Source organism: Polyodon spathula, chromosome 18 (assembly GCF_017654505.1).
Source record: "Polyodon spathula isolate WHYD16114869_AA chromosome 18, ASM1765450v1, whole genome shotgun sequence".
Taxonomy (NCBI): domain Eukaryota; kingdom Metazoa; phylum Chordata; class Actinopteri; order Acipenseriformes; family Polyodontidae; genus Polyodon; species Polyodon spathula.
Genome location: NC_054551.1, coordinates 11,655,150 through 11,680,132, shown reverse-complemented (window position 1 = coordinate 11,680,132; position 24,983 = coordinate 11,655,150). Strand labels below are relative to the sequence as shown.

Here is a 24,983-nt window from a genome sequence, read left to right as displayed (position 1 = left end):
ATTAACGCAGCACCGGTTTGGATGGTTTCGTTGAAACTTTCTATTGTGCGTGCCGGGCGTGGTTCGATGAATTTGTTGGAGTAGTTTGTTTTGGTAATGTGAAAATGGCGCACGGAGGGGGGTTGCTAACGCGGGGAGGGAAAGGGTTAATACAAACCCCCACACCCACACCATTAACGTTTCACTCGAGAGGAGGGTCACTGCTTCTGAAAAGCAAGCTGTTCTCTTTAAATAAAGGTTGGCTGGGAGCGCTGAAAATAAAAAGTAGAAGTACAAAAAGTTTTCGGTTGCCGTCTGAGAACTGAGCCTTATTAGCCAAAACGAAGAGATCTCAGCACTTTTAAATATATTCGTTTACTTTTAGGTTGTTTTAAATTTTATATCTGAACATGGTTCTGTTCCGGCGTAGTCTAATTAGAAGCCTGGTACAGGGCCAACTGAGCCTCTGTGCACCGCTTTCTGGGAATGAGAGCTCTGTTCCGGCGTGGTGTTCAGCAAGGAGCCGCCACCGAATCAACAGACTCGGGTGCTACACCACATCAGGTTAGTGCACAAACGGAGAACCGCATAAGCTGCACGATGTGTTGAATATTATGTAATTTGTAAACAGAATGTAGCAAATTAATGTATGTAAAACATACAAATGCAAAGTGCATTTGCCTTCAAAATTTGCTAAACTTATTTCGTAAAGACTAGTCCTATACAAGTTTTTTGTTGCTATTTCGATGGACACTCTTATTTTTTCTAATTTCAAGCATTTTCCCGTTTTGCAACAACAATAGAACGTTTTTTTTATTTCTTAAAGCCTATCGTGTCTGCGAACAAACACAATAACGTCCTCTGAGTGTTTTCTGAATGGGTTCCTGTTCTTTATTAACAGCTATAAACTCACTCGCAAGACGCTTAGTTGTACATTAACAACTAATCTCAAGAGTGTGGTAAAGCAATATTGTTTAAATAAACACACTAAAAAAAAGTTAGTGCACGCAGAATTTTAAAATTAATGAACATTCTTTCGAAGTACCGATCTTAAAAAAAAGAATAAAGAATTAAGGTTAACAATGTAGCCGAGCTAATCTGTACAGTAATGTATTGAAATACCCATTGCTCCGGTTTTGATTTGTTGTGCATATGAAAGCATACCACTGTATGTGGATATGAAATCAAACCAAGATTCACAATAGCCAAATTATTGATTGCAACAGAAAAGGAATACAGCGCCGCAGATGGGAAAACGAGAGATTTTAGAAGTTGTTTAAGGTTCATAAGTTAAAGCACAAAGTGCCTATTGTTTCTATATCGCTAATTTGCAGACCGAAAATGTAAATTCTCACCAATATGTTTTCATGCACATGGTATATAAAAGATATAAATTACTAATCTTGAGGTTTGTAATAAATGTGCACACAGGCATCCATCCCATGTGATTTTACATAGTCAAACTGGTTTCACGGCTGTTGTGATTTGTTCCTTCTGTCTCATGGGGGTGGGGGTGGGGAGCCTTTTAGTTAATAGTATTTTTATTACCAAATGGAAATATATCCCTGAATAAGATTTCAGTTTGAAACGTACATAATTTACCGCTAGTCTCCTCTCCCTACAACAGAAACGTCAAAATACAGAACTGTTTACCTTTACAAGAAGGGACAAGAAGGGAGAGTACCACCGTTGCCATACTCCAGCCGAAACGCTCCTTAAAAACGTTCCAGTACTTTTTTTTTTTTTCTATAGGCAGAATCTTGACTTAAGAATTAACTAAGAACATTTACTATTTTTTTCGTAATGAAAATGCTTATATTGAGCCAGACGGCCCTAATTTCGGTGGCTGGGCATCAATGAAGCGATCTGTTTTCTGTATTTCCATTGAATAACACTAGTAGGGTTACCATATTTCTGATCCTCGAAGAGGACACTACCCAGGGGTTTGCTGACTGGCAGGACCAATTTTTATTTAAGATTAATCTTTCATTGTGCAACACGGAAAAACTACATTTAAACTGTAAAGTTTATTTCTACTTTGAACATTTGAAAATTATTTTCTTAAAAGTGTAATGGCCTGCATCAAACACACATGTTACTTTTTACAGCCAGTAATCTATTGCTTAGCAATCAAAAAAAGTCTTTGCAAGATAACTGTCAAATCTGTGCATTAAACATCCCAGTCCTACTGTGCTGCTTCTTTTCGTGCCCATGCATATTTCTCTGCAGAGCGTAACTTTCTTAGCAGTGAAGTAGCTCAAGATGCTTTCCTGGAGTTGTGGTGTACGAGCAGGATCCCTTTCAGTGACTCGCCAGTCAAGCTGCCCCTTTCCTTTGTAAACTGGCTTTGCATCAGTGAAATAACTCGCTCTACATTTGCATTGAGAGAGGGAACAGAAAAGAACTCTCCAGTCTTTCACAGTGCTGAGTGACATTAAATGTTTTTGGACCTGTCGAAACATTTGGCCCATTTTTGGAGTGCTAGCAAGTTTTTTAACTCTTCATCACTTTTGCAACCTTCCACAACTTTCTTGATTGCTGAACTGATCAAAGCACTTGCGTAAACAAGGAGCAAACGTTTTAAGTTTGGAACTCGCTGCAGCTCGGTGTTGATTACATTATCATCTGTGCCCTGCTGCAGTTTGACGTTCAATCAACATCTACATATTTTAAGTGATGGAAACAAACTTTCAAAGTAAATTTTTTAAAAATATTTTTTTTAATTACCAGTACAGTACTAGTAGCATTTTAATAGCAAACTGTATTTATCTTACGTATCTTGTATCTCAATTTAAATTTAAATCTCAGCGTTTCCAGAAATATATTTAAGGGAATTCTCATATCTGACAGCCAAATGAATCAAAGTTAATGTATTGTTTTACTGTCCCCAGAAAAAACAATTTATATGGAGAAACAGAAATAAAATGTAAATGTTAAAAAAAACATATTTCTTATTCCAATGAAGAAACTACCCTGCACTGAAATGGATATATCCACATTAAAGCAGATGTTTTCCTTTATTAAAGGCTAATATTAAAACACATTTTTGAAAAGTAACACGGTATTCCAAAAAAAGGAACATCTAATTTGCTTATGTAATGCCCATACGCCCTTCAACAACTACAAATAAATCTTACTGTATTAGTCAACATTTTCCTTCTGTTCCTGATAGTTTATACAGTAGGCTATAGATACTGGTGAACAGTTGGACTATGGAAAAAAATCTAATACATTGTACAATAGTAATGATTCCATCTACTGAGAGATTAGACAGTCTTGTGCAAAGTACAAGTAACGTGTAAAAATGAGTAACCCTTTTATTCCAGGTGAACAATGACTTTTATGTGACATGGAGATGTTAAGTTCAGAATTTGAACTTCCCATTGATTTCGGGTATAATAGGTGCCAGGAATTCTTTCAGTCCAAACTCCTCATTTCACCATGATAGTAATGTGTCATCATATACAGTATCTCTTGCATATCAAACAAACTTGGTGTACCACAAAAACACAAGTTCAGTGCTTCACCATTTGAAAGGAAAACATTCAGAAATGGCTGAGGGTGGAGCTTCTGATGGCAGTGAAAAGCAAGCATGCAGAACATTTACTGTAGAGTGGGTGGAACAGGGCATGATACATTATCCCCTATGAGGAGAATGCGTGTGAATTGAATGCAGCAGTTTTGAAAATTATGCAAGATTATCTGACTAATTATCAATTGTAGAATATATTTAATACAATGTTTTGTCCATTACACATATATCTTGCAATATGTAGGCATGTTTTGAGTAGTTTTATGTTTACAGTGCTCTAAAGTTACTGCATCTCGCGAAAGACAATGAAACCTGTCATTACAAGTAATTTCTCAAATATATAAATCTCACAAAATATAATTCTTTGGATTGTACAATTCACCTAGATTACATTTGGCACAAAAGTATAATATTTTTATAAGCGGATTTTGTTTGTTTTTGACAGGCCACTGAATTTCTCTACTTCATTTTGTAGAAGGTGATGGCTTTCGAGATGTGATAAAATTTGTTGAGCCATACTGTGCCAATGCGTAAAACAATGACAGCGAGGCTGGAAAAACTTAGTTGTGCTACCAGCTGTTCATACACAACTTTGAAAGGTAGAAAAAGTATCTATTTACCAGACTCGTGTACCCCATTCTCCAGTTTTCCCAGAGCTCCAGAGTGCTCTTTTTCTCTTTACAATTCTAAAATCTTGTGCTATTTTATCCATGGTAATTACCTTGCTTTTTTTCAGTTGTAAGTACAACTCGCTTTCGCTTTCCTGTAGCCATTTTGCATTAGCGCTGTGCACGTGGGTGACGTTGGTGAAGAGCTTGATCATGTTCATCTTTTTTTGTTATTATTGATTTAAAAAAAATAAAATAACTGCCATATAATTTTGGGCAAAGTTAATTATAAATAATAAAAAAAAAAAAACTGAATAGTTTCCTGCTTTTTTTTTTTTTTTTTTTAAGTGAACCTTTGCAAACAAACTATTCTAAAAACATACTATCTGAAAATGTGTTGAATGTATATGGGTCTATCTCCACTGACAACTTTAATTTACATCCGTTGTTTGATTGAATATATACTTCGGTGTGTGGGTTTTTTTTTTTTTTTCTTTTGTAGTTGTCTTAAAACATTATTTGCTTATTTAGGGGCTCTTTGGCTGTCAGTATACATCAGAGTGTAATATAGAGAGTGTGTGTATGTAGATATGGTTTGAATGCAGACACTGCATAGCACAGCTTCAAGTCTCTTCCCTGTCCATAAGTGACTCAGAAACTGTAAGCATCTCCTGGGATGGCTCTGATGAATCCAAAGCTGAGGAAGATGATGCAGTTTCATACACCCTGTTGGGAAATAACAGCAGTATCGCTGTCCAGAAACTGATTGTTTCACCTTTGTTAGAAAAAATAAGTTTTTTACATGGAATGAAAAGTGCTGACTTTTTTTCCCATGATGCTGTGCTATTCATTTACTCGGGTCATCTGATTCAAATTAAACGTTTTGTTGCCTGAAGATTATTGAGGTTTCTTAGAAATGGGATGGGGGGCAGATTAGGTTTGGATTTTTTTTTTTCTTTTTTTTTTTAAGCAAACCAAAAATATTACTGTACCTTAATTTGACAGCTGAAGCTGAGACCTTTGACCTTTTTTTTGGTAATTTGAGATTTGTATTTTGTGTTTCACCCAAAGGCCAAAGTTGAAAAATATTGTTAAGGTGTAACTTCCTTTTGTCTTTTTTCAAATGTTGTTTTTATTATTATTTTCCTCCCTCAAGTCTGTAGCACAAAATGTTTTTGAGTAAAAGGTTGTATAACCTGATCAGTTAGAATGTGAGCTCATTTGCCTGAAACAACCCCAGAGGCAGGTTTAGTGTAAGTCGGAGATGAGGTGGTGTAACCTGTTGGGCGATTCGTCATGGAATGACCCGGTAAACTATTTAATACCTATGGAGTTAAGATACAGTTCCAGCCTCTGTGTTGGATACACTGTAAAACATCTAACTTTTGGGGACATTTTGAAAGCAAAGTTGTTGTAAACCTTTTGAGACCAGCACAATAAGTACAGTTGCCAGTTTGTGCAGTGTGTGTGTTTATTTATTTTGGAACAGTCTGTATCCAAGTTCTTTTGTGGCAGTAGTTCTGAAAAGAAACTCCTAGAATTAAGACTACTCTCCGTCTTGTGTGGCATAATTGTCTCAGGGTAAAAAAACAAATGCAGTGCAGCATTGATAGCTCAGGTGGGTTCTATTTCTCTAACACAGGAAGTGGACTGATATTGTTTATCTAATGAGAGGTAAGAATGAAATCAAATATCTCTTGTAGAAATCTGTGGTTATGATACAGAAGTTAAATACAAAACATTTGGTTTTCAAATATACTTATGTCAGTTTAACGTTGGGAAGCGACTGAATGCCTGGTGACTGTGGCAGTGAAATGTCCAAAGTCATCCTTTGTTGTTCCACTTATGTTTGGTCAACCAGGTGGTGCAAGAGGGGCAGCTTGTGCAGTGGGTTGTGTCAGCCAATCGGAATAGAGTGGAATGAACTTTAATTGTTGGCTTTATGTTGTCACGTTGCTGAAACGTTGTGTGATAGGTTGACTGTCTGAACATGTGCACTTATATTAGCAGGACTATATGCTTTCATCATCTTACAGTATCGGGGCTTGGAGTTCAATTTCCATAAAGAGCAATTTAAGGGGCATTTATTTTGAATTTGTACACTGAAAGATTATACTTTTTGTAGTGTGTAAGGGAATTGCTTCCAAATCAAATATTGCTTGTAACTGTTTACAACAATAGTGCCGCCTCCACTGCCACTAAGTTTTCTAAATCTCATGCATTTAGTCAATGCTGAAATACAAGTTTGTCAGGAAGTATAATGGTAACATTTTATTAAAATGACTGATTTTTAGGGGCTGCAGAGTGGCGCATCCAGTAAAGAAGTCAGTGTGGAGTGCAGGATGCACCCTATAGCCTGGAGATCGCTGGTTCAAATCCAGGCTATGTCATTGCCAACCATGACCAGGAGTCCCCAGGGGGCGGCACACAGTTGGCTGAGCGCTGCCCGGGTAGGGATGGCTTAGGGCGGCAGGGAAATCCATGATTCACCGCCGACCAGCGACTCCTGTGGCTGATATATCTTTGTTGTCCTCCAGGACCATAGGTCTGATGGTTTTGTTATGGATTCGCAGTGCGAAAAAGGACAGCTAGACAGGGACGTATTTTGGAGGAAATGTGTGTGTCAGCCGCCATTCCCCGAGACACCGGGGTGCAGCGGTGAACCAGAATTAATACTAACACAACTGGCAATTTTAAATTGGGGTGAAAAATGAGGTAAAAATCATTGGCAATGAGTAAATAAAAAAAAAAAAAAAAAAATACTTTAGGTAAAAACGTGTATTCCCAAAATGCATAAAAATGTGTGACGTGGATGGATGTAGAGACACTGACACCTCCAAATACCCCCACAGTCTCATACTCCCATTATTTTTACTTTTAATGAATAACAATTTTACAGTTTTAATAAGCATTTATTCAGATATTTATACTGGAACTAATGCATGGGCAAACAGAAAGCCTCTTATCCCCCAGAATCTGATACTGTCTTAGTAGCATATGCCAATAACTTTCTCTGGTAAAGTTCCCTCAGCACTTAAGGTAGCTGTGGTAAAGCTTAAACAGAATTTGGACCCTGAAGTCCTCAATAACTACAGGCCAATCTCCAACCTACAATTCTTAGATAAGGTTCTAGAGAGTTGTTTAAATTCAATTACAAAAATGTCTAACTCTTAATGGTATATTTGAAGTTTCAGTCTGGTTTTCGTGCTGCATATAGCACAGAGTCGGCTCTTGCTAGAGTTGTGAATCATCTACTGATAAGCTCTGACTGGCTTTCCATCAGTTTTAATTCTTATAGATCTAAGTGCTGCCTTTGAACTGTAGACCATTCCATCCCACTGAATCATCTTGAAAGCACAGTGGGACTGTCTGGCCTTGTCCTATCCTGGTTCAAATCTCTTTCTGATAGGTTTCAGTTTGCCTCTTTTTGGGGAGGTAAAATTTGCATTGTCAGAAGTTGTCTGTGGATCTCAAGATCCCTTTTTGTTGTCATTATGTATGCTACCATTGGGTGACATTATCCACAGACACGGAATGAACTTCCATTGTTGTGCTGATGATACCCAGCTACATTTGTCCCTAAAGCCAGGGATTTCATCTGCCTGGGTGTTATTAGCTACTTGCCTTACAGACATCAAGCATTGGATGTCACAGAATTTTCTAATGTGGACTTCAGATAAGTGGTCATGCTAGTGGGCTCACAGAACCAACTAAATGGAAATGTGGGATTGCAGTCTCTCATCAAAACTTCTTTGTCATCTTTGATCCTGATCTATCATTTGAGACTAATATTAGGGAAGTTCTAATGTATCTTTTTCACTATTTGAGAAATGTAGCCAAACTTAGACCAATTATTTCTGTATCTGATGCCAAGAGACTAATGCATGACTTTTTCATCTAGACTTGATTATTGTAATACACTTTTTTCTGGTGTCCCAAAACGTGTGGTATCCCGCTTGAAGCTTGTTGAGAATACCACCACTAGAATTCTGACTAAAAGTGTAGTGCAGTAAAGAATTGATTTAAGATTTTGCTGTTAACTTACAAGGCCCTGAATGGATTAGCACCTAGTTATTTGCAGGAGTTACTCCTAGGGTCAACAAAAGCAACATGAGAGGTAGGGCTTTTTCCTGTAGCGCTCCGAAATTATGTAATGCTCTGCTTTAACTTGTCAGTGAAGCTGGGACCGTTAGTTTAAGTCAAGACTAAAAACGCACTTATCTTAGTATTTTTTAATGTAACTTTAAAATTGCTGCTTTCGTATTGTATATAGTTATATAACTGTGGCAGTTGTATGTGTGACATGCTATGCAAATTTATTGTGTTTTCTTTTTTCTGCTATGTACTGTACAGTGTTTTGCAATACTGTTGTATAAATGCATTAAATAAAGAAGAGTTGTGTGGAAGCACTGCAGCATCTCTCTAGGTCACAGACACAGCTCTTTAAAAGTGTCATTTGATACTTGTACTGGAATATTGTTTCAAAATTGTATAATGCAACAAATATAATATATTAAAAGGGGTAATGCGTGGCTGAAGGTTTCTCACTGATAATGTACCCTTTCTCAGTCAAAACTGCAAGCTTCTCATTATCTAAAAAGCTTAGAGGGAACGCTGTTCAGCGTAGTGTGTTCAGTAAGATGGGTTCAGTTCGCTGGATGTATGTCGGCTCTTATCTCTTATCTGCTTCTCACGCAGCCTGGTTGCTGTACTGTCTTTTATAGTTATCGCAGCCTGCAGAGTAGCTTAACAAGAGAGTCCTTGGTTACAAGACTGTCACTTGCAGCTCTGACTCCAAAACATGTATATACGATAAAAGCAATAACCAATTTTAAATGTTTATATTCTCATTGCATTTACAGTTTGAAACAAAGCACAGGAGCTGAATGTCAGCAGCTTTTACCTTTGTGTTTGTAAATAAATGATTTTAAAAGGTGGTGCTGCAGGGAATGTTACTAATGGTGCCTTCCTTTTTCCCCTTGAGCGTCAGCTGGCCTTCATTACAAAAGCTGAAATTACTGCTACTCAAGATTGAGTGCAATGTAGTGCACATCACTTTCCAGATACTGGCCAAACTAGCAAGGGAAATGTTACGTAAATGGGATCAACGTTTTGTTTTGTTGTGATCCTATTTTCTCTTATGAGGAGAGTAGTGGCAGGGATGACACCATTTTGGTTTTCTTTGCGCAACCACATTTATTTCTTGACGAGTTAAGTTAAATTTGACAGTTTTCACTTGTGTGCACAGCTTTAAAAAAAAAAATAAAAACCTCCAACACTATTACTTCATGAAAATGTGTTATTTGCCATTGTTTATTGTGAAGGAACTAAAATGGCAGGGATAAAAAAAAAACAATTTACTGCTTTTGTTTCTGCCTGAAATACACACATGAAAGAAAGTGTATTATTAAGTTTGACATTCTCTGCTTTATAGTTAATTCAGTGGAGGAAAGTAAAGCCTTCACATATTCTGGAGTGTTAGTTTACTGCAAAGCTACGTCTTAGTTGGAGCTTGTCTTGGTGAGAGCCTTGTTCAAATCAGCATGAAGTTCAACATCTACTCCCATGTAATGGAAATCTGCTACTCAATTAAATTGGCATGCCTGATAAGAGAAATTTTGGTTTCTTTGTTTGAAACAGAGCTGGGACGAATTAATTTACCATTTTCTTGACTGCCAAAATTACAAAACATAACATTCACCTTAAATTTACTTTCATAACTCTATATTGTTTCATGTAATTATCTGCTGCACAAGGTGTGAATCTACAGCGTGGTGGCTGTAGGATGAGAGGACTTTAAGTTTAAAAAAAAAAAAATAAAAAAAAATTTATAAGCCTATAGGACGATTAGGGAATTGCAAGAATGTTATGAACTTCTTGCCACAGAGATAAAAATTGTGAAACTTTGTGGATGCCACTTTCTGCTCATAGTTTGCAAGCCCTGGCTGTGTGTTGTGAACTCTGTCTGTGTCTCTGCAGTGATTGCAGGGGTGTCCGAGCGCACCCTGATTGCGGTCAAGCCGGACGGTGTCCAGCGGAGACTCGTCGGTCAGATTGTCCAGCGATTTGAGCAAAGGGGCTTCAAACTGGTCGGCATAAAGCTACTGCAGGTGAGAAAGGAGGCATTTGAAATCTGATTGACACTTGAGGGCAGCTTTATGCAAAATGAATTGTCTGCGAGTATGCTATCTCCCTCTTGTGGCTGGTAGTGGTGCTGCATTAATTCTACTGCACAAGATTGACTTGATGGGTATATGTAGCCCATATAACAAGTATGCATCCCATTGACGGTAAATTGTTAAATATTAAATCCTAGCTGTCCCCCACATGCACCCGTTGGCATATTTATTTATATATATATATATATATATATATATATATATATATATATATATATATATATATATATATAAAATTTCTTTTAGCATACATATTTCACACACTTTAAAATTAAATAAGCGAGTATAGTTGCCATGGCTTCAGAAGCCTAGAAGTACCTTCACTTTTTTTGTTTTTCAAACACATTTTCCCTTGACAAAAGTAGTTAAATGGTTAAAATTGGCTCTTTTGAACCTGGTCTATTGGAGGAGACAGTCGGCATGTCCAGGGCCATGCCAGTCTGCCCTCTTCCCTGGGGTGTCATTGGGTACAATGCCCTGGATGTCCTGACTGTCTGCCTCTCTTCCCTGGGCTGTGACTGGGTACAATGTCCTGGACGTGATTCCTGTCTGCCTCTCTTCCCAGGCTCAGGAGGACATCCTGTCCCAGCACTACCATGACTTGCACAAGAAACCCTTCTACCCCAACCTGCTTCGCTACATGAGCTCGGGGCCTGTGGTCGCCATGGTGAGCACTGCTCTGTTACGGGGGGGCCACGCCACGCCACGCCACACACAGCCTTAACATTGGGACTCCAAGTGACTGTAGCTGCTTGTTTTGAAAGAAACACACATTCTAGCACATATGAATTTCCATTTTAACAGGCTAAAGAAAGTTCCCGGTTTGTTTGCCTACTTGCAAGAAGTCTGTTCCTGCTGCAGCTTGTTGGTTAATGACAGGAAAGAAGCCCCTGAAGGGTTGAGGAATGTCACTCTCCATGTGAAATGACCAGTGAAGCGAAAGATTAGATTTCTTTAACTTAATGTAGACCAGATACCATGTTTTCAAATGAAAACCCTGGTTTACTATTGTTTCTGTAACACAGCTCATTTGAGAACTATATAATGAATGGAAGCACATAACAGTATGAATGGAGTTGCGTTTTTTTAGTTACGAACACCAAGTCCCACGTGACTTTCAGATTTATAATCACATTTTGAATGTGGGAAAGTTTACAACATTTCAGTAATTTTACCTTCTGTGCCACAACATCCTCCTAGACAGAGCTTAGCATTACAGTTCACTCACACAGGTTTTTGTGTAAGTTTGGGTTCTTTAAACTCTAAAATTAAGTTCATTAAGTTCAATTCTGAATATTAGACATGCTGCTAATTATAATAAATTCCATGATGTATGTATGGAATAAAACTAGCTACCAATTCAACAGTGTAATCTTGTAGTTTTACGTATGCTAGTCTTGTGTGAATGTCGATACCCAAGCTGGCGCTTGGTGTTGGTATGTGACTGATCTCTGGTCCCCCATCTCTCTGTGGCAGGTGTGGGAAGGGCACAATGTGGTTCGTACATCTCGTCTGATGGTGGGAAATACAAACCCAGCTGAGGCATACCCGGGCACCATCCGAGGAGACTACAGTGTGCACATCAGCAGGTGAGTGGGGCTTTGTGTGAGGATAGCTCTGTGTACTCGAGGCCTGCATGGGATCCGTCTAATTTTATTGAGCCCGGATGGGGATGTGATTGAGGAGTCAGTCTGTCTTTTGGAATTAACTCTGTTTATAAAATGTTAATTCCAGCTGACCAAAAGCTTTGTAAATCTGACCTGTGTGTGTGTCTGTCTGTATATACAGCTCTGGAAAAAATTAAGCGACCACTGCAAAATTATCAGTTTCTCTGGTTTTACTATTTATAGGTATGTGTTTGGGTAAAATGAACATTTTTGTTTTATTCTATAAACTACTGATAACATTTCTCCCAAATTCCAAATAAAAATATTGTCATTTAGAGCATTTATTTGCAGAAAATGACAACTGGTCAAAATAACAAAAAAAGATGCAGTGTTGTCAGACCTCGAATAATGCAAAGAAAATAAGTTCAGATTCATTTTTAAACACAATACTAATGTTTTAACTTAGGAAGAGTTCAGAAATCAATATTTATCTTTCACATTGATGTTGGGTGACTTTATGCCACTCCTGGCGCAAAAATTCAAGCAGCTCGGCTTTGTTTGACGGCTAGTGACCATCCATCTTCCTCTTGATCACATTCCAGAGGTTTTCAATGGGGTTCAGGTCTGGAGATTGGGCTGGCCATGACAGGGTCTTGATCTGGTGGTCCTCCATCCACACCTTGATTGACCTGGCTGTGTGGCATGGAACATTGTCCTGCTGGAAAAACCAATCCTCAGAGTTGGGGAACATTGTCAGAGTAGAAGGAAGCAAGTTTTCTTCCAGGACAACCCTGTACTTGGCAAAGCTGCCCGATCCCAGCCTTGCTGAAGCTCCCCCAGATCATCACTGATCCTCCACCACATTTCACAGTGGGTGCAAGACACTGTGGCTTGTAGGCCTCTCCAGGTCTCCATCTAACCATTAAACGACCAGGTGCTGGGCAAAGCTGAAAATTGGACTCATCTGGGGGTGCTTCAGCAAGGCTGGAATCAGGCAGATTTGTCTTTGTGAAGGACGCATGAATCAAGCCAAGTACAAGGTTGAGCTGGAAGAAAACTTGCTTCCTTCTGCTCTGACAATGTTCCCCAACTCTGAGGATTGGTTTTTCCAGCAGGACAATGTTCCATGCCACACAGCCAGGTCAATCAAGGTGTGGATGGAGGACCACCAGATCAAGTCCCTGTCATGGCCAGCCCAATCTCCAGACCTGAACCCCATTGAAAACCTCTGGAATGTGATCAAGAGGAAGATGGATGGTCACTAGCCGTCAAACAAAGCCGAGCTGCTTGAATTTTTGCGCCAGGAGTGGCATAAAGTCACCCAACATCAATGTGAAAGACTGGTGGAGAGCATGCCAAGATGCATGAAAGCTGTGCTTGAAAATCAGGGTTATTCCACCAAATATTGATTTCTGAACTCTTCCTAAGTTAAAACATTAGTATTGTGTTTAAAAATGAATCTGAACTTATTTTCTTTGCATTATTTGAGGTCTGACAACACTGCGTCTTTTTTTGTTATTTTGACCAGTTGTCATTTTCTGCAAATAAATGCTCTAAATGACAATATTTTTATTTGGAATTTGGGAGAAATGTTGTCAATAGTTTATAGAATAAAACAAAAATGTTCATTTTACCCAAACACATACCTATAAATAGTAAAACCAGAGAAACTGATAATTTTGCAGTGGTCTCAATTTTTTCCAGAGCTGTGTGTGTGTGATATATATATATATAATATAGATATATATATATATATATATATATATATATATATATATATATATATATAAATATGTATATATATATAGAATAATTCTCTCTCTCTCTTTCTCTCCATGATAGATAGTTAGTCAGGCAGTCGGTATATAACACACATTATTATACTGGGTGTCCCTCAAGTCGGGCATTGAAAAGGTGAGTGGTTTTCAGTCTGTGGTATGCGTGCCAGTACTGTGACACCACAGGCTTGCAGCTGGTTCAGCACAAAAATGCTGCTTCTCCCTTTTTAAAAGTATGCGTCAGTATTTCTGACTTCGGTCTGTGTTTAAAAAAACAAACAAAAAAACACATCTCGTATGTTTTAATAAACCTGAAGTGTGAGAAGGATGTTCACAGTTTGATTGAATACAAATGCTTAAGTGCAGTGAGGTGCTGTATTAGCATCAGCAGATCACAGGAGCCACTGTTTCTGCAACAGATGTGATGGTGACCAAACGTGTGTGAGTACTGTTGTATTAAAAAAAAAAAAAAAAAAAAAAAAATTGAAGTTGCATTTAAGAAATGTAGAACAAAAACAGTGAAAAATAAAAAAAATAAAAATACACGAAGCAGGCACGATAATTGAAGAGTACCGTTTCCATCATGTAAAACAGCATGTCGTGAGTTGTGCTGAAGCTGGGTGAGCTGTTGCAGGGAAACTTTATTTCTCAAACTGACCATTTTAAGAAATGAGAAAGCAGAATGCACAGAAATACTTAAATACTTGGGTCTGTCCTTAGGAAGTGTACTGCTGAGAAAATATATGAAGGGAATTAAATGAAAGCCCTAGCCCTTTTTTTTGACTAAACAAATATTAGGTGCTGTCAGCAATGTAGTATTTGCGGACTGTCCAATCAAAACACAAATCCAAAACTAACGTATTGTCTGTCTGTAGGTGGGACTAAGAGTGAGAACTGTCTGGCAATAGGTCAGTGTCAAGGTCACGTGATTTGTTCTTTGCATATTTGAGACTTTGTAACGGCTGGTAAAAATTCAGTATTTTAAAAAATGTGAATCCGCTGCCGAATAAGTTGTCGGGTTGTGGAAAGAGCAAAAAAGACAGCAACAGCTGTGTCAGAAAGAAGCAGAAAATGCTAAAGTTATATTTTAAATGGCTTGAGTGAGCCGGCAAAGACACTGTTATCAGCCGCTGGAAGTACTAGTGGGCAACGGGCAACTGTCAACCTCCTCGCACGATATGGCTACAGCAGTGAAGGAGGAGCATGAATCTGACACACTCTGAAAATGTACAGCAACAACAAATACAAGGCATTGAGTCATGCTGTTGTAACATAAACCCTGAACCCAGTCAGCCACAGCCACCATTGTGCGATTTTTTTTATTTTATTATTTTTTTTATTTTTTATTCTGACCCAGCTACTTGGCCTGAAATTGTTACTTTAAAGAGCTTTGAGTTGAAACTGTGAAGCATAAACCCATGCAGCTGAAAGAAACTGATGTTGAATTCCCAAAAACAGATAGTTTATCCACAGTTTGGTTACTTTACTCCAAATCTTCAGATGCTGTATTTTGTTTCTGCTGTAAGTTTATTTGGAGACGATAGAGGGGTGTTTTACACAAGGTTTCTCCAATTGGCAGAAGTCAAAGGCTGTCTCAGCATGAAGCATACCCAGCACACATGGAGAATTTCTTTAAGTGGAAACATCTAGAACTAGGGTTATAGAACGAGACTACAATAGACAAGAGTTTGCAGTAAAAGCTAAATAAGGAAAAGGAGCGATGGCATGCTGTGCTTTGTAGAATTTTGGACTGTGTTTTATACTTAGCAGAACAAAACTTAGTCTTCTGTGGATCAGTAGACAGTCGCTAAGTGGGAAAACAATGGGATTTGTTTTTAATTGCTGGAACAGTTGTCAAACTATGACCCTATTATGGCTGATCATTTGCAATGTGTTCAGAGAGGGGCCAATGTTCATTATTTAAGCAGGGATAGCAGAACAGATTTCTGCAGGTGTTAGCTGAAGCTGTGACCTTGGCCGTAACTAGCTATGAGGACACACAGGTCATGTCCTCGGTTGTTGTTGTGTGTTTTTTTTTTTTGGCATCATCAACGCTGAATCTCATGTCAAAATTCTGGTAAAGTACAAAAGACTCCTTAATTTTCTCTGGTTTGCTGGGTTACATAGGTCTGGAGGTTGAATAGTAAATACCAAGCAGTCATAAATACTGTCAGCTAGAGCTTGAAAGTTAAGTTTGACCTTCGTAGAATGTCTGCTCTGGTTACAACGCTGGCTGTGACTAGAAAGACTCGAGACAAAGTACTGAACGCTTGATTACTACAGTACGGTGATGGATTGCACTCCAGATATTTCTCACAAGGAGCAATTATCAGTAGTGATTCGCTGTGTTGCAATCAATGGCGGCCAAGTTGAAGTGCAGGAGTGCTTTCTGAAGTTTCTCTGTTGAAAATACAGCAGGAGTCTTTGGCTGAATGATTGCTAAATTGACTTCAAAAAAATGCAATCAAAATTGAAAACAGCAGGGGGCAGTGTTAAGATAGACAATCTAAAGAATATATCACTTTAAGCTTATTAATGGTATATAGATTAAGTATATGGCAAGTTTCTTTTTAAAGAAATTCTTTATAAAACAATGAGGTAGATTACTTATAGTTGCTTGTCACAAAGACGGCCGAGTGGATGACGTCAGAACCAGGAAGGAATGAACACAAAGACAGGACAGTGAATTGAAATGATGAGACGCTTGCTTGCACCGGTTTATTGTAAATAAAAGGTTTAAACAAACAGAAAAACAGGACACGGCACTTTACGCCACAATAAATAGACACACAAAACGGACAATACTAGACAAACACGGTGAGCTGGTAGACAGACTAACAAGTATCATGCTGGTCCCACCAGTACGCAATAGCAATTGATAATAAGCTCTACTCCTCCTCTCTCTCCCGTTCCCTACTCACCGAACACCCACCCCCTAGTGAGTAAAACGTGCATCTATATATACTTTTGTGCTGGGATTCAATTACTAATTAATTATTCATTTGAATCCCAGCACGTGAATTAATTATGTGCAACCTCGTGCTCACATATTAACTACTTTAAATGCACGTGAAGTGATGTACAATCCCGTGTCTAAATACAATTATACATTTCTAAACACACGTGAAACACAGACCCGTTTATATCCCGTGTACCAATACCTATACACAACATTTAACACGCAACATAACAGAAAATACACACAGGGGTGGGCACTTTGTCACATACTTCATCAAGTTTTACTAAAAGTTATTTCTCACGCAAGGTGTGCAAACTAAATTAACAGTTCAATTCTATATGAATGCATTACAATTAATTTAGTTCCATGAAAGGAAAATGCAACTGGAATTATACTCAACGGTTCCTTTTGAAGCTTAGACTTTTGGTCCTCTGGTTTGGAAACTCAATTTATTGAAGTGTCCAGTACAAAACTCTCCTCTCAGCAACGAAGTCTTCAATTTCATTTTTGGATCAAACTCGGCAACAAAGCTTTCAGTTCTCGATAGAATCACAAACAGCTGCAGCGAAGTCTCCAGTCCTCGGTATAGGATCCACAACGGCTCCCGTCCGCTCTGCCCTCTTTTCTGAATCTTTAGCTACTCCGGTAGCAGGGCACAGTTTCTTTTGGATACTGTGGTTTTAGGTGTACAGCAGACCCAGACTGGTTTGTCTGATAAGTCTCTAAGTTTTACAGCAGTCCTGCAGCCGGGCGTCTGTCTCGTTGCCTGTCCTAGTTGACTCGCTTGCAGCTTGCTTCCTCGTCTTTGGGTCCGTTCTTAGTCAGAGTCCCGTCTTGATTCCGTGTTAAGGCAGAGGCCTGGAGTTGCAGCTTTACTTAGCAGAGTGACAGCACCTTGTTTTGCATTCGATGTGGAGCGCAAAATGTTCAATTCCACTTTGATTTTTCACTTTGCTGATTGGCTACTTTCATGAGGTCATTTGTGTATCTTACCTCTTTAAGCTCCAAGTCCTTTGATGTTTTAATGTACTTTTCCACTGAGACATCGCTAGTTTGTCTTCCTTGCATTAAAACGATTGTTGTTACATGTGTGAATTACCTATACATAATTCAACTGTCCGCTCAGCCTAATCCACTTCAGGCGCCAGTCCTCTAATCACTAGGTGATGTAGTTTCAGTATGTCTGCAAACCAGAGGCCCCTTTCAAGATACAGCAGTTTGCCCTGTTTCTCAAGACACCCAGTTTCATTAATGAATTCAGTTACATTTCTAATACACGTTCATGTATTATCATATTCAGGGAATATATCCTACACCATCAAGGAGTTCAAGGGAGAGTACAACAGGTGAATGAACGGGCCGTGTACATGCCTTGCTGTCCTCAGAACTGGAATAAGTTTACTTTGACAATAGTTTCTTCCGTTATTATTTTAGTTTAAGTGAATTCCAGTGCATGTTACTTAAAACAAAAAAAATAACACACAAAACAGGAGTGCGCTAGAAGCTGATCAAAAGGGAGTTCATTGATGCTTGTTTACTTCGTCATTACAGTGCATTTGCAAGAAAGTGCAAAAATTAAATTTGCCGACATGTCATTAAAACTCTACCGCATGTCAAATGTTTTGGATTTTGTGTTAATCCATATTTTGTGAAAAATTCTGTGTTTTGAGTTGCATGCATGAGCGGTGGAAAGACCAGAATGAATACAGACTTCACTGCCAGCATATCAGTTAGCCTACAAATAACAGGATCAATGTGACTCCTCACCTGCAGAGGTTCCGAGTCACAAAACAAAAGTTTGCCCATGCAGATGGCTACAGTAAAAGATACTTTCAGTTTATTATAAGTATAGTGGTAGTCTTTTGTCTAATTTACTTCCTTTGCAAGATTTTTAACAACCAAACAAGCATGTGTTGAATGGAGTCCTCTCGCTAGTAAATGTCTTCTGTTCTTATTTAATGTGCAGTGGGGTGTTGTTTTGAAGGAGACATTTGGCTTGAAGCAAAATTGTTCTAGTACCATGTAGGAGGAAAGTATCTACATTAGTGGCCCATTTTGTTTTGGAAATGTAGCATTTAAATATAATGCTTAACGTTAAATTTTTCACTCTTGAATTGCGCATGTTAGCAGTGTTTTTAGTAATGCAATTTGCCAGAATTAAGAATTTTTTTTTAATCCTGCTGAACTAATTGTATTATTTGGTAAGTGGTGATTTTCTAAATACGTAACACTATAAAATTGTAAAACGAACGCAGTGTTTAAAATGAAAGAATACAGCATTTGTGTGTATTCCCCAATGCAACATTTTACTGTGTGTGTTTAAAAAGAAATGCTTTATAGTGCCAGTCAGGCTAGTTTAGCATTATATTATGTTTACTTGTTTTACTTTTTCAAATATTTGAAAGGTATAGATTCATGGATGTGTTTTATGTTGTAGTGACTTTTTAGGAACATAAGAAATGTTACAAACAAGAGGAGGTCCATTTGACCAATCTTGCTCATTTGGTTAATTGATCTAAGCAAGAACCTCAAGCCGTTTTTTGAAGGAATCGTGTAAATCAGCTTCCACAACAGTGTTTCATTTCTTCATTCCTTGCTCACATTTTTAGAGCACTTCTAAGATACCCCTGTATGTAAAACATCTGGCCTAGTTCTAAAAAGTCTGCTTTAAGAAAGTATTTCTGTATTTTATTATAAAAAAATAAGAGATTCCTTGTAATTGGAGTATTTAAAGCTGGCCAAAATGCCAGAGTTCTTCTCTTTTTTTTTTTATGTAAGAACTAAAGAAAATGGTGTTGCTCTTACCAGTTTTATTTGAATTTTATGGTCGGTGGCAATGACTTTTTGAATACACTGGCTTCAGTGGAGTATTGCAGGAAGTAAAGGTGCTAACCCAAAAAAACGCCTGCCAGGAGAGCTTGCTGAAGACAAACAAAGCATTGCATACAATTCCAATTATAGTTGCTAGTGCGATCCTTCAGTAAACTGTCTTGATTAAAAAAAAAAAAAATGACCTACAGTCAGCAAAACAGAAAAGATTGTCTGCATTGGTTGTACTGTCAACTGAGCGTAGACTTCCAAGACAAGTAAACTTTTTTGGTGTGATCGAAAAATTTGCATTAGTTAGTCTGCCATGTGACATTTACGTTAAGAAAATGAAAAAAATGTATCTTTTGAATGTAAGTTGATTAAAAAATGAAATCAAATTAGTTATGGATATGTTGAATAACTGAAGCAAACCTATTGTGGGGACTTTTTGCATTAATAGTTACCGCATTCATGAGTACATGCTGTTTTTACTTCGAGTTGTGTTGAATACACTTGTATTGTGGGCTAAGTTTTGAGATGCAGACCTGTTTCTTTTAATAAATGTTTTCATGCTAACTTTTGTACTTGATGACATTCATTTAAAAATCCAATTAATGCCTATTGATATGTTTTTGTGACATTTGAAGATTATAATAGGTTTCAGTATGAATTAAATCAAGTTATTAAACACTGAGTAATTGTTACATTATAAGTGTTTGGATATGCTGTTTCTTGATTGATTGCTGTCTTGTTCACAGTCATCATAAAATAATGTTAACGTTTTGTTGGAAAATAAAAAAAAATGTTTAAATTATACACTACCGGTCAAAAGTTTTAGAACACCCCCATTTTTCCAGTTTTTATTGAAATTTAAGCAGTACAAGTCCAGTGAATAACCTGAAATGGTACAAAGGTAAGCAGTAATGGGTTAACAACTTACAGCTGTTCTGCAGCAATGAAAGTAAATTAAGCCTTGAAAGTTGATGCTAACAATTCCTACAGGTGTCCCAACTTTTGTTGATTACTTACAAACCCTCTGTCTGTATAAAAGCAGTGTTGGAACAGACTGTGTTACTACACCCTCTTAAGCATTATTTGGACAGTATTGTACTGCTGGAAGTAGTATATTACTATCATAATGGCGAGAAAAAGGCAATTAAAGGAAGACAGCCAGACCATTATAACCCTTAGAAGTGTAGGTCTTTCCTTTAGAGAAATTGCAAAGAAAGCCAAGGTGTCAGTGAGTACAGTTTCCTACACCATCAAAAGGCACTTGGAAACTGGAGGAAACTCTGACAGGAAGAGGTCTGGCAGACCCAAAGCTACAACAGAATCAGAAGACCAGTTTCTGAGAGTCAACAGCTTGCGTGATAGGCGGCTCACAGGACAACAGCTTTAAGCACAGCTTAACACTGGTCAAAGTAAGCAAGTCTCAGTTTCAACTGTGAAGAGAAGACTTCGAGCTGCAGGTTTGACAGGTCGAGTGGCAGTAAGAAAGCCATTGCTAAGATGGCAAAATAAAAGAGAGGCTTGCCTGGGCCATGAAGCACCGCCAGTGAACTACTGAAGACTGGAAGGAGGTTTTATGGACCGATGAATCAAAATTTGAAATCTTCAGTTCATCACTCAGGGTTTTTGTACACCGTCGATCAGGTGAAAGGATGGTTCCTCGGTGTGTGACACCAACTGTCAAACATGAGTGAGTGGCACCCTGAACCAAAACGGCTACCACAGCATTTTGTAGCGCCATGCAGTACCCTCTGGTATATGCTTAGTTGGTCAGGGGTTCATCCTACAGCAAGATAATGACCCAAAACATACCTCCAGGCTATATCAGAACTACCTTAGAAGAAAAGAAAGACGGTAGGCTTCAAATCATGGAATGGCCAGCACAGTCTCCAGACTTAAACCCCATCAAGCTGGTTTGGGATGAACTGGACCGAAGGGTGAAAGCAAAGCAACCTACAAGTGCAACACATTTGTGGGAAATTCTGCAACAGTGTTCGGAAGAACATTCCGAACAATATTTGATTTCCATTGTAGAAAGAATGCCACGAGTGTGTTCGGCTGTTATATCTGCAAAAGGTGGCTACTTTGAGTAAACAGTTTAGATAAAATTTTGTTAAACAGAATGATTCCATGATTTCTTTTTTTTTTTTTTATCTCCAATTGTTTGTTTGTTCTATGCTTTAATTTCAGAGTACATTGAGACATCAAACTGCGTAAATTTCAATAAAAACTGAAAAAATGGAGGTGTTCTAAAACTTTTGACCGGTAGTGTATGTTTTTGACAGATTCAGATTTTGCTGCTGGGTTCCCCCCCCCCCAAAAAAAGGTTTTCTTTAGGTTAAGTGTTACCGCTGCGCTCCTTTCCCAGTAAAGTTTTCCTTGCTCTTGCAGGAATGTGATCCACGCCAGTGACTCTGTGGAGGGAGCCCAGCGCGAGATTCAGCTGTGGTTCGACCGTCGGGAGCTGGTGGACTGGGACTGTTGTGACCACAGCAGCTCTTACCAAGCATGAAGAGGGCGGCAGTGGGGTGGTGTGCACACACTCTGACTGCAGCCGGGGTTGGGGAGAGGCACAGCAGCAGGGTAACTTAACAACTACCTCAATTTTAACAAGTGGCAAACCGTTCTCCTCTCCTAACTGAAAAGGCCTCCTATCCAACACCTGATCACACACAACTTTCCCAAAGGCTCGCCCCAATGACATTTCCAGGGTAACTGCAAGGAAACCCTGGAATTGGACCTGCTACAAGAGAACTCAAATGGTACAGCACAAGGATTCTGCAACACAACACTTTACTGCGTACAGATTTACACCTAAAATAACCATATGCAGCATTTCATTTTGCACTGTTTGTTTTGGGGTGAAGCAACTGCTTGTAGCTGCTGCAGGTACTTCGGTTAGTATCGAACATGCTGGCATGAGTTCAATCAAAGTTTATGGTTTTGCTATAGCTAATAGTTATGGTGGGAACAGCATATTTTTTAAACCCGGGCTTGTTAGCTAAGATGCAGGTTAGTACTGTTTGCTGTATTTGCATCTAGGAGGCTGGCACGCTGGGTAACCTGCTGCTGTTATACTGTGCCTTTTCTGGGTTGGGGGGGGGGGGGGTGTTTTGAAAGGTGGGTCGGAGCTTTACTTCAAGGTTTTTCTAAAATGCTTCAATATTTGGCAGGTGGGGTGTGGGTCATCCATGTCTAGTACAGTTTTAATTGTTCATGAAATGTTTGAATCCTATACAGTGTGTGCACAATTAAAGGATTTTCTGAAGTCTTGATTAACTGGGATGAGTTGCCTCATTTTTTAAAATTGCAATAGCTGTGGGACCTGACAAGTCCAGAATAACGCCTGATCCTTGTTTGATACAATGCAGTGAAAGTATAGCTTCTCCATTTGTATGGGTTCCATAAACTAGATTAATTTAGACTTTTCTGAACATACCATTATTATCACACCAGCACATTTATTCTGTGTTTTAAAGATGGTTCTCTGTTTTGCACTGAACAGGAAAGCCAGTTTTTATGCTTGCTACTGTAGTACTGGTCAGCAGCAAACCTTTGTGACAAAACTGAGGCATTGTACAGTAGAGTCAGAGTGTGGCAATAAAACGGCAATTGTTTCAAGTGCTGTTGAGCAACACCAACTTCACTTTTGAGTTTATCACGTTAACTTTTGTAGTTCAACTTTCAAAAGTGTATTGCTAAAGGCTTGATGGCAAGTAAGATTCAAATGGACATGGTGGAATGTACACACTAAAATCAACTCTAACCAACAAATGGCATTAGTTTTTGTGAAGACACCATCATGCCTTATAGCTGCTTGATGTATGGGTTAACTAAAGGTGTATAATTTTCAATGAACATGTATATTGAAAATGGAGTATAATTGTAATTGGTTGTACTAATAGTCTCCCAGTTGTATAAGAGTTACCAATATGGGTGTTTTAAAATAATGAAACCATTAAAAGTTTGTTTTAAATGACCCGCTGCGACTCTTTATACTTGTAATGAAGTGGAAATGCAGTTTCTTTGTTTGGCTGAGAAATACACTGGCCATAACCTTTTTGCACAATATATTTAAACTGATATGAAACCTGAGAACAAAAAAAGGGGGGAAAAAGATGTTACTCATCTGGAAAGTGAAGCAAACCTCGCAAATAGCCAAGCATTGTCGTCAAAGCAACACATTCCTTTTGCACCAGTTTCAAATCCTCTCGCTGATAAATTGTTTCAAAATTGTTATTTGTAGTGGTAGTTATTTGTATCATATTAATAACATGCACATGGAAATAGTATTACAGTATATCAAGTTTTTCATATGCAATATTATTTGCGGTCCATTTATTCAGCGCTTGTCAGTCTCGTCAGGTCCAATTTATTTTCACATGTGCTGTTTATTTTACACACGCTGTTTTAAATATTTTTTTCCCCACCAGAGTAAAACGGGTTTAAACGACACTGCATGGCTAAAGGACATGCATCTCCAGCCAAGCCCCACCCCTTGTTCGCTGTATTTTTCACATACCTCTTTATTGACGTGCATACTAATAAATTCTCTCCTGATCACTTGTTTTATCACCAAACTCCTCAATAATGCGATCCAAGTCATTATTTTAGTACTATAACATCTCCAAGCTCTGCAAATGTTCATGATATTCTTTGAGCTCTGGATTGTTTGTGTCTGTGTTATCTCTGTGGTGCATGGGGTTACTATTGCTCATGTGCTTTTTTGGGGGGGGCTCCTGTCGGTCTAACTCGGCCATTGAAAGGTTTTCTCTGCTTTTTCCGGAATAAAAAATGACTGAAGAGACCTGTGCTTTACGTCTTTTTGATGTTGGACAGGGTCCAACATCGGACTGGAAAGGGAAAATTGTAGTGTCGGACCTGGTCTGACATAGGACCGCAAAGGGTTAAGCAGTGTACATTTTAAAATTTAAGTGCTGGTTGGATTAAAGTCAACCCTTGGCATCTCTGTAAATGTATGGATTTGTCAAGAAAGTGTTCTATGATATGCCAGTAAAACAAAATGAAATGGAGCGTTGCGTATGACAGCGGTACTCAATAGGCTGTCCGAATCCGGACCTGCACGTTTTCCTGCATGTGAGTGGTTTGCGCAGTACTTTCACGATCCAAAAAGGTAGGTAGATATGCATATTTTATAGTGAAACAGCGATTTCTGTGTAATTGTCAAAAATAAAAAACGTAGTTGATCTGTATGATTTTGTAAAAAATGTTATGCTACGTACCTCAGATGACAACTCCTGCGCTCTAGCAAGCCTCCGTACTATTCTCAACTGTTTGTGTGCGTTGTCACGCAGCAATATAATAACATTATATATTCAAGGCTCCCGCATGCGTGTTACTAAGCCATCTGTAATCAGTAGCTGTGGAACATACCTTTATTTTGTTCTGGAGTGTTCGAAAGAGCTAGATGTGTACTTAGCAGGGCAGAACACAGAAAAACCTTTTTAAAAAAAAAAATAAATAAATAAATAGTTTTTGCATGACCAAGACAAAATGGAGATTG

At 38.4% G+C, this 24,983-nt stretch overlaps 1 protein-coding gene across 2 annotated transcripts; it reads left to right on the top strand.

Moving 5' to 3' along the window:
* nme4 (NME/NM23 nucleoside diphosphate kinase 4) lies at window positions 1-23,438 on the top strand. 2 transcript variants are annotated; one of them, XM_041278127.1, is made up of 5 exons: window positions 8-543; window positions 10,099-10,229; window positions 10,864-10,965; window positions 11,775-11,887; window positions 21,851-23,438. In XM_041278127.1, exons 1-5 carry the CDS (start codon window positions 390-392, stop codon window positions 21,969-21,971), a joined length of 621 nt encoding a protein of 206 aa, XP_041134061.1. In that variant the 5' UTR covers window positions 8-389; the 3' UTR covers window positions 21,972-23,438. The 2 variants fall into 2 exon arrangements, with proteins under 2 accessions (XP_041134062.1, XP_041134061.1); XM_041278128.1 differs by lacking the exon at window positions 10,864-10,965 and having other exon boundaries at window positions 1-543.
* The last annotated feature ends 1,545 nt before the right edge of the window (window positions 23,439-24,983 follow it).